This window comes from Lipotes vexillifer, unplaced genomic scaffold (assembly GCF_000442215.2).
Source record: "Lipotes vexillifer unplaced genomic scaffold, Lipotes_vexillifer_v1.1 scaffold853, whole genome shotgun sequence".
Lineage (NCBI taxonomy): Eukaryota > Metazoa > Chordata > Mammalia > Artiodactyla > Lipotidae > Lipotes > Lipotes vexillifer.
In genome coordinates this window covers 67,783-78,229 of record NW_006792734.1, presented here as the reverse complement: position 1 = coordinate 78,229, position 10,447 = coordinate 67,783, and the positions used below count along the sequence as shown (strand labels likewise).

General features: G+C 41.3%; 1 protein-coding gene across 1 annotated transcript in view; it reads left to right on the top strand.

The window, feature by feature from the left end:
• LSG1 (large 60S subunit nuclear export GTPase 1) overlaps positions 1 to 10,447 on the top strand; it is a 25,029-nt gene that overhangs the window by 11,431 nt on the left and 3,151 nt on the right. Inside the window, exons 6-12 of the mRNA XM_007465846.1 lie at positions 563 to 623; positions 1,772 to 1,948; positions 5,484 to 5,879; positions 6,290 to 6,391; positions 6,536 to 6,679; positions 7,356 to 7,479; positions 9,720 to 9,799. Of these exons, the coding sequence (XP_007465908.1) occupies positions 563 to 623; positions 1,772 to 1,948; positions 5,484 to 5,879; positions 6,290 to 6,391; positions 6,536 to 6,679; positions 7,356 to 7,479; positions 9,720 to 9,799 (1,084 nt within the window). The remainder of the gene's footprint in view (positions 1 to 562; positions 624 to 1,771; positions 1,949 to 5,483; positions 5,880 to 6,289; positions 6,392 to 6,535; positions 6,680 to 7,355; positions 7,480 to 9,719; positions 9,800 to 10,447) is intronic.

The following is a 10,447-nucleotide window of genomic DNA, read 5'->3' as shown; positions in this document are numbered from 1 at the left end:
ATTCCTGCTTCATTATGGCAACTTAAGTTGATATTTCGCTGTTTTGTATTTTTGCCATTTAAACACATTCTTGGAACTGGTGGGTGATGATTTGCTACATGTATACGTGTCAGCCCTAGGTTTAAATAAGATATAGGCTTTGATGGTGGCAGCTGTGAGCAGGTGATATATTAGGGGTTTTTGAGGCCTTACTTAACGCAAGTGTAAACTAGGCACTGAGTATACAGTAGACCTCACCTTGGATTGAAGTCTTTGGAATACTCTTTGATCTCTCCAGGAGAGTTTACTAGAAGATACAGGTAAAAGTTTTAACAATGAAACATCATCAGAGACTACAAGCTCTGGTCCAGAGTGCTTGCGTTCTCATTCCAGCTCCCTCACTTAGTAGCTGGTGACCTTGAACAAGCCACTTAGCTGTTCTAAACTTCAGTCTCTTCGTATATAAAGTGGGGATAATTGTACCTTAAAAAGTTAAATATATCAGTGCTTAATACGTCGAAAGTGTTTGCTACTATTTCCTTTCACTTCACAGTGATTGGTGTATCTCACACTTGTTTTTCAGTGATATCGTGGTCCAGATAGTAGATGCTCGAAATCCACTCCTGTTTAGGTGTGAGGATTTGGTAAGTAAAATGTGACATGATTCAAACTTTAAGTCCTTGGGCAGCAGTGGGAGGACAGCATCACCGATAGCAGTGAGCCTAGGCAGGCCTTTGCACCCTCCTCTAGCTTTGTTTAATCTGGCCTCCTGCTCCTCCCAAGGTCAGGAGCTTGCATTTTGGGACTGTTTAGATAGGTGTTTTCTTCAAACAGTTGTTTCCATCTACAGGAAGGCACAGACACTTAAACTTTCTACTTTTAGTTTCGAAGCCACTTTGTTAATAGGCATTTGCCAGTGTTTCTCATTTTTTAAGAGACTCTAGTTGAAATAGCATTTTGCTTACTTTAGCATATGCCTAGTCCCTTCACTTACCCATCCCACTAAGCTTTCTCTTCTCACACCGTACTTATTACCTCCTGTGGTATTTTACAAATGAACTAAGTTTGTAAAACACCACAGGGGGTAATCATTAAGGTGTGAGGATCACAAGAAATAATGTGATACAGGCTTTCAATTAATAAGACACTGAACACACATGAAGTATTCCTATTTTTGTTTGAGGACCAGACTAGGAATAGTACTGATGATTTTAAAATCCACTGGTTAATAACAATCTTAATGGGGAAACTCTTATTAATTCAGCTTTCATACTACTGGTCTATTTCCTAAGGGAGAGCTATGCTTGGGAATTAATTTAATCACTGGGTCTTGTTTTCCTTTTAGCCTTCAAAAATATTTTTTTATATTAATAGGTACGATTATCATTAGCTGTCGTCACTTGGCTTGAAGATAGTCCCTGCTGGCCGACAAATCTAGTTATACAGTTATTTAACTTTGCTTAAAAGAAAGACTTCAAGATTATTAAAGAGAGGAACTATATAATTTAAAGAAATAAGAACGTGTTTTACTTAAACTGGGCAGGAAAGCATTTCTTTTACCCTTTCCAGTTTCTTATGTGAAGAGTATTTTTTCTAAGTGTAGATGACCTAACTTCTTTTCAGAGCTTGCTGAAAGGATCCATAGAATGTATCACGATTAAAAATCTTTAAATTAGGAACAATTTAAAACTGGGGGCAGTAAAAACTTTTAGTCATAGCTGGGGATCTTCAGTTTAATTAGCCTAATTTTCCCCCTTTTGGAGAAATATCTAAATATCTTTATCTTGCATAGGAATGTTATGTGAAAACAGTTGATGACAACAAGGAGAATGTTATTCTGATAAATAAGGCTGACTTGATGACTGCCGAGCAGCGGAGTGCCTGGGCCGAGTTCTTCGAAAAGGAAAATGTGAAGGTCATTTTCTGGTCGGCTTTGTCTGAAGCCATTCAACTGATTGATGACTCTAAGGTAACCTGGGGGACTTTTTCAGGTTGGGTTTCAAGGAGGAGGATTTTGGCTTCTGTTAAGTGTGCTCTGTTTTTTTGTTTGTTTTGTTTTTTATTGTTGATGTGTGTGGGGTTTTATTTGTTTCTTTTTTCCCTAAGTGCTGAGATAGTCGGGTGATCTATAGAAAAGTAAGCCACAAGGTAGCTTTCTCTGGTTTTTAAATAGTCTGCTATCCCAGGGGTCTATGATGCACACTGATAGTAGCTATAATTTTTAATTTTTTTTTAAATTTTAGGCAGAAAATTGTATAGGAAGTTTCATACTGCCCTTGTATGTAATTGCTTTTAAGAGAAGTCAGAACAAAAAGTCAGATACAACTGAATGTAGTAACTTCTCTGGACTTGATTAGACTCTCTTTTGGCTTTGTTTTGAAAACAAAGAAATGAAGCAGTCCTAAATTAAGATACGCCATGTTATTTTCTGTATCTTTTAATCCACTTTTTACAGAAACATTTTAGGAGTTATTTTCTAGTAAAAATTAATGGTAACCAACTATGAAAAGAAATTAGTAATAGAATCTTAGAGCTGGAAGAGACTTAAAGTCATATCTTTTCCTATCCACCTCCTTTCCTCTCACCTCTATTTATCAACTATTTGCTGACTGGTTAGGGTGCTATGAATACAAGACCCTCCCTTGGTGAGCTCACAAGTTAGTGAGCTCTAACTCTGTGAAGGAGTTCTCCCCTTCACCTCCCTGGCAGTCACATGCTGTCTCTGTGACTCCTTTAAATGGCAGACACCAGGTGTCTCATTCCTTTTTATCTCCAGGGTTAGAAAGTTGTTTAGTCCAGTGAAGCTAAGTCAGCTTCCCTACCTTTGATCTGAGGCCTCTTCCTCTCTCCTCGTGTTCTCTCTTCTGCAGAAGAGACATTGTCTGCTTTCCTGCTCCTTATATAGACAGGAACTCCAGAGCACTCCTCACCCTGAGTGCCTGTCTGCCTGTGTCAGACACCTAAAATGGGTGGCAGCTGGTTGAGTACAGTATTCCAGGTGTGGTTTGCCCAGGACATGTACTCTTATTTCTTGTGATCAGGATACTCCCAGTAATTCAGAGCTTTTGTTAATTCACCCCCTTTCAAAGGAACTTATGCTCTTGGCTCATTGAACCTGTGAACAGCCACATCCCTCACATATTTAAAAGACAAGACTTACTAAGCAGATCTCATCCTGTCTTTACATGTGGGAAAAGGTTTTCATTTTGTTTTTAGCTCAGCTTAGGATCATGCTGTTTCTCTTAATATTAGTGATTTGGGAACAAGGTAGAATTCATTTTGCATGTGTCATTTGCTTTTCTCTCCTTCCAGCTTTGAGTCATCTGCAGGTTTTGTATTGGCCCTTCTGTATATTCTTTCTGGTCATTGATAACGCTGTTGAGTAGACTGGAGCCAGGGATAGAGCTCTGTGAACTTTTGTGGACTTAATAAGCACTCAGTACCAAGCATTTTAGTGTGATGCATACAGATGTATTTGAAAGGGTATAACAATAGTTATTCTGTTATTACTGTTAATAAAAACTAACCCATAGAAAACTTATTCTTAGCCAGGCACTACTATTCTGAGTACTTTATGTGTTTCATTTCATCTTTTACATCTGTGGTATTCCCTGACCTATCAACCAAGGAGTAGATTGCAAAGGGAAGTGGGATTTGTTTGCACTATATGTTCTCAGGGAACCGTTGTTGCCTCCCATTACTGTCAGGGGAGGAATTGTTTGGAGGAATTTCCTAACTTGAGGAATTGCTTCCCTGTCAGACTCTGGGTTAACAGTGCATGATTTATGGAAGATATTCTTTCTTCCTTTTTAAAAGTTGAACCCTATTTATTCCTTCCAGGTCTTATGAAATCTGTTATTCATGATTTTCCAAGTCTAGTAGCCAGCTACCATTGTGATATATCTAATCACATCTGTCATTTGAGTGTCAAACGTGAACTTACTAAAAATAGATATTCGCTGTTTTCTCACCTATCTGAAGTTTGGTTCTTTCTCTATGGTTGCTTAACCTTTCTTATTTTAAAAAAAAATAGGACATTTTTTTGAATTGAGTACTTTGGTTTTCTCTTGGCCAGCTCTTAAATTGCACTGTGTTCCCCCAAAAGACTGACTTTTCCCTTCCTTCTTTCTATTTTTGATGTAACTACTGCAAAGTCCTTTTGTTGCCTTTATCATTTTTCCTGAACCAAAACTGCTTCTAGCCTTAGTTTTCCTAATACACGTTCATGCTCAGTTTACATTCTTGTGTTCTGCAGAAGAGCACAGTGACTTCTTTACATTTATTGCTCATTTATCATAGAAATTGCTTCCAATTCCATATTTCTTTTTGAGTTGCCAGGAATGACAATGAAATCATACCTTTTTTTCCCTGACATTTTTTTTAATATCTCTTTCCTAAAATGTAGGATGCCTGTTTAACTGAGTTCATCATGCCCTCTCCTGTGGTGGCTACTCATTGTAATGCTAGATTATTTGGAAATGATAGGTTTCCATCACTTCTAAATCTGAATCAACTCTCCCTTGTTGATACTGCTTGGTAATACTATAAATTGCCATATTTCTGCTTTGTTATCCATAGGAATTCAGAAGGATTAACACACCCATGAATCGTAAATGATTTTTACCTTTCTCTTTCCACAGGAAATCGTTGGTTGGTGAATAATTTCCATGCGCAGAGTTGAGTTTTATTGCTCTCTTACTTCACACACAGGAACCTATGCTCCATGGTGCTATGATTTATTAAAGGCAGTTATAAAAGAATAGCAGTTTCCTTAACTATGCAAACCACTGTCTTTGAGGGGCTTCCCTGGTGGCGCAGTCGTTGAGAGTCCGCCTGCCGATGCGGGGGATGCGGGTTCGTGCCCCGGTCTGGGAGGATCCCACGTGCCGTGGGGCGGCTGGGCCCGTGAGCCATGGCCGTTGGGCCTGCTGGTCCGGAGCCTGTGCTCCGCGACGGGAGAGGCCACGGCAGTGAGAGGCCCACATACCGCAAAAAAAAAAAAAAAAAAAAAAACCACTGTCTTTGAAAATGCAAATATACAGTGAAGCTCAAATTACAAATTATACCCTTCTTGCTTCGTGCAGAGAAGAGAATGTTAAATGTTTTATCGTTCATGAGAAATGCTTTGTTTTATTCTACAGCCCATTGCAAGAAAAAGTGTACTGCCAAGGAGTTCAGCTTGATACAGATTTTTCTAAACCCTTGCTTTCTTTTAATAGGTAAAAGAGTTATCTACCAGGAAAGTAATACATGTTATTTGTACAGAGTTCAAATAATACAAAACTGTGTAAAGTGAAAGTCCACCACTCCAGAGGACACCACTGTTGATAGTTTGGTTATATCCTCATGCTATCTTCTCCCTCTATTCACCTTTCTCTTTCTCCTTTGTAACTTTCCTTGTCCTCTGTTCATCTTAGGTAACCAACTCTGAATGTTGTTCACCAGAGTGAAGAGTGCAGTTGTTACACACTTCTGAACTTTTGTGGTTTCTGTTATTTCATCAGGAAGAAGTAAATGGAGACAGTGGAGAAGCCATCACAGCTGAGTTTGGAAACTCCAGTTGTGACGAAGCTGAAACTCTACACAAAGAGACTGAACATCTTTCAGTTAATGAAGTTGCCGGGAGTGATGAAGATGACAGCGAGTATGAGGACTGCTGGCAGGAGGAGGAGGACTGGCAGACGTGTTCAGAAGAGGGCAGCGGCCCCGACGAGCAGGCCTGCGGCCAGGATTGGAAGGAGCGCTGTACTGTGCGTTCTGAGGCGCAAGGAAGGAAGACCCCGCAGAAGAGGCAGATACACAATTTTAGCCACCTGGTATCAAAGCAGGAATTACTGGAGATCTTTAAGCAGCTACACTCTGGAAAGAAGGTGAAGAATGGACAACTTACTGTTGGACTGGTAAGATGAAGTATATCATAAAATTGTTCCATGAGGGTCTGTATTCCCCATCCTGTGGTAGCTACACTGGAACTCTAGAGTTCAGGCCCTGGCGTCATAGGGAACATTGATGCCCTCTTGTTGCCCACGGGCGTCCTGGGAGCAGACTGGGTGACAGGCAAAGCCCAACTCAAAGAGTGAACTTTCTCAAGGCTTATATTGGTTACACCACTGTTCATATGAATTATCTTGTACAGTCTCCCAGTTCATCCCTACCTGTCACGTCACTTACAAGAGATACTAGAATGAGAGCTTTCAGGGTTGTCTTCAGACTTCCAGTCCAATGTTCTTAGCTTTAGATGGGTAGGCTTTCGGCATCCTGTGGTTCTTGCCAACTTATACTGTAAACATTCCTCCTGACACCCTTCTAGGTGGGCTACCCAAACGTTGGTAAGAGTTCAACAATCAATACCATCATGGGCAACAAGAAGGTGTCTGTGTCTGCCACGCCCGGTCACACCAAGCATTTTCAGGTATTTCTACAGCACCGGCCTCTATTTCCTTCTCTGTCAGTTCCTCCCTCTGGGTGTTTTCTGAAGCTCTTTGCCACTCGTGTGCTGCTCTTCTTTCCCTTTCTGTGCTGTATGCCCAGCATAAACCTCTTACGTGTCTTTCAGACTCTCTATGTGGAACCTGGCCTCTGCTTATGTGACTGCCCAGGCCTGGTGATGCCATCCTTTGTCTCTACCAAAGCTGAGATGATTTGCAGTGGAATCCTCCCAATTGACCAGATGAGAGATCACCTCCCACCTATATCACTAATATCCTCTGTGCTGTGCCAAAATTTTGGTTGTTATGTGTATATTAGGGCTTAAGAAAAATCTGGGTAATAGACAGGGGAGGAAAAAATAATCACTCCTTACATAGTTGTAAGGATTAGAAACAAAGACTCTGTGCTTTATGTCTGAATTAGGGTCATCTCACAAATCTATAGTGTATTTACATAAAATGTCATCTTTAAGGTCTGTTTCAGAGATAATATTTTAATATTTTTAAAGGATACATTTGGAAGTGATCATTGTGCATAAGGCTTTGTTTAAAGAGGGGAAAGGGGCTTCCCTGGTGGTGCAGTGGTTGAGAGTCCACCTGCCGATGCAGGGGACACGGGTTCGTGCCCCGGTCCGGGAGGATCCCACATGCCGCGGAGCGGCTGGGCCCGTGAGCCATGGCCGCTGAGCCTGCGCGTCCGGAGCCTGTGCTGCTGCAACGGGAGAGGCCACAGCAGTGAGAGGCCCGCGTACCGCAAAAAAATAATAATAATAATGCAAAATAAAAGAGGGGCGAAAAGTCTTTTAAATTAACGAATAATCGTACTTCTTCTTTGGAGAGGTGAAAAGTTTTTTGGTCACAGAGGTGCTGAAATACCATGTTCTTAGAAGACACCATGAGGAGGAGGAAGGGGTCAGTTCAAAGAAACGGATTCCTTGACAATCTTACATTTGCCAGAATATTCCAAGACATGTTTTAGAAGCTACGTATGGCATTGACATCATAAAACCTAGAGAAGATGAAGATCCCCAGCGACCTCCAACGTCAGAAGAACTGTTGACGGCTTATGGATGTGAGTTGTGATTTATTTTAAAACATGAACAAAAAATAATAGTATAGCTACTAAGAGAAATACTCTGCAAAGGTACAAGTTCAGAATTTTTCCTTAGCATTTGTCATGTCACCTTTCAGGCTTGATATTTTTGTTGTCCTGTTGGTCTTGCCCACCAGGTGGCCTCCAGGTAGCTGACTTGGTCCAGCAGTAAAGGAGGGAGAGCCAGCCACTGCCCGAGTGGCATTTTACTTCAGTGTTAAGTGCTTTTTAGAGTTAGAGAAGGAGCTACTCTGTATCCTTTGCCTCTTCCCCAGGTCTTCATCATAGAAATCAAGTGCCTGGGAGACACATCTTCCCAGGCTCTCTCAAGCCCTTTCCTATGGGACACCTAGGACCCAAGTGTAGACACAGGGCTTCTGATCTAAGGCTGTGTTGGCCTTTTCTTTTTCTGCATGGGAATTATCTTTGTCATTTCTCCAATTCATTGTGATTTATTTACCTTAAACACAAGCTTTAAAGGTAATCTGGAAAGACGCGTCTCTACCTAAAGAAAAAGCAGTGTTAAAACAATTTCCATGCATGTGTGGCTTGCCTTGTAAGGAATTGCCCCCAGCCGGGAAGGAGTTCAGGTTATTTGAGTATTTACTGGCAGAAAAAGGTGATTTGATATAAACCACACTTATATGGTTAAACTCAGACCTTGAATTTACTTTAGTTGAGCGACTTTAAAGAGGATGAATACTAAGCACTTGTTGCAAGACTGCTATAGTCACAAAATCATAGGACAAGAAGGGGCCTTAAAGATTCCCCCACCTCTCATCCCCCTTTTCTTAAGACAAGTAATCTGAAGTCAGAGCATGAAATGACTTGCCCAAGGTGGTGTCTGGTCAGTGGCATAGCCTCAGGGAGAACCTAGGTTTCCTAATCTAGACCTCTCCAGTGTGCTAACCTGAAAGATGGGGAAAGGTAGACTTTGCTCTAAACTTTGCATCTGGTTTGATTTCCAGATAAAACTGAAAGAAATGTGAGTCTTTTAAGATTTTTCATCTGATTCTCTCTGATGAAATCAAAGAGAGTGAGGACAAAACCAGTTTGTAAAAACAGATGACTAAACATTCTTAAAATATTAGTGAAATTCAACATCTGTCCATATATTTGTTAGCCATTTTGTCTTCTGAGAATCACTTTTTTCTATGCATCATTTGTTTTTGTCGTAATGATTTGTAGGAGTTCTTTGCTACCTGTGCTGCAAATGTTTTTCCCAGTGTCTATTTATGGTTTCTTTAGCCCTGTAGAAGTTAACGACTTTAATAAACAATGGTTTTTTTGGTTTGTTTTTTGGGGGGGTGTTTTTGGCTGCATTGGGTCTTTGCTGCTGCCCGCAGGCTTTTCTGTGGTTGAGGCGAGTGGGGGCTACTCCTCTTTGCGGTGCGTGGGCTTCTCGTTGTGGTGGCTTCTCTTGTGGAACACGGGCTCTAGGTGCACGGTCTTCAGTAGTTGCAGCACGCGGGCTCAGTAGTTGTGGCTCGTGGGCTCTAGAGCGCAGGCTCAGTAGTTGTGGCGCACGGGCTTAGTTGCTCCGCGGCATGTGGGGTCTTCTGGGACCAGGGCTCAAACCCATGTACCCTGCATTGGCAGGTGGATTCTTAACCGCTGTGCCACCAGGGAAGCCCAACAATGTTTTTCCTTCTTAGTTTTGTTGGATTCGGTGTTTTACTTGGGAAAAACTTTTACTCAGGGAACTGAGTTTTGAACCTGTCAGCCAAAGCTTGTGTTCTTACCCGCTGTGCTCTGCTGCTCCCTTCTAATTGAGTTAGTATTAAAGGGATCTTAGTTGTATGTTTGGGAAACTGAAAAAGGTGTAGACATCTCATTAAATAAGAAAACTTGCTCTGTTGCTTTGGGTTTTGCTAATAATATTGACAACATAGCATTGTACAAGTAGCCTCCTTGAATCAGGAATTAAAATCAGAGAGATAGAAGAAATGACTGGAGTAGAGAGAGATTGAATGTGTCACAGCATGTTGCTAGGTGGTTGTCAGAAGATCAGATGTAACAATATAGTCTATTCTCCTGGATTATCAGATGTTTTTGTAATGCTAACCAAAATATTTTCTACATTATTAATTGATTTGGTTTTTTTTAAGGTTAAGTAAGGATGCACAGTGTAATAACAGAAAAGGCTAGATTTCCATCACCTCAGTTGATGTTGTGATGTTTTCTAACTTAGGTTTTGCAAAATTAATTTCTCCTTACAGGTATGCGAGGATTCATGACAGCACATGGACAGCCAGACCAACCTCGATCTGCACGCTACATCTTGAAGGATTATGTCAATGTAAGTGAACCCTGCTTCTCGTTCCTCTGGAATAAGTAGGTCTTCTTTCTCCACAGCGTATGTTTAGGGTAATGGCAACCAGCTGGGTTATAAAGGAGATATCTTCTCATTGATATTGTGCCATAACTGGAATTATATTCTTGATCCAGGAGAGCTAGCATCATATAAATCATAGAAGTGACTGACATAATATGAAAGAGATGAAGATCTCTGAATACCTATTTGCAGTGAAGGTGATAAATTTATGTCTCCAGTTTTTCCATCTCCTCCAGCCCTTGGGTGTTTCTACTGCAGCTATATCACAGTATTCCTTGTAGTGTAGCTGTTTATATACCTGTCTTCTAACACTTGTCCAGTAACAATAATAATCATAGCTAACATTTATTCAAAGCTAGCCCTGCTAGGAATAGTTTAAATGTTTTACGTTTGTCATCTCATTAAAAATACGTAAGGGGCTTCCCTGGTGGCGCAGTGGTTGAGAGTCCGCCTGCTGATGCAGGGGACACGGGTTCGTGCCCCGGTCTGGGAAGATCCCACATGCCGCAGAGCGGCTGGGCCCGTGAGCCATGGCTGCTGAGCCTGCGCGTCCGGAGCCTGTGCTCCGCAACGGGAGAGGCCACAACAGTGAGAGGCCCGCGTACCGCAAAA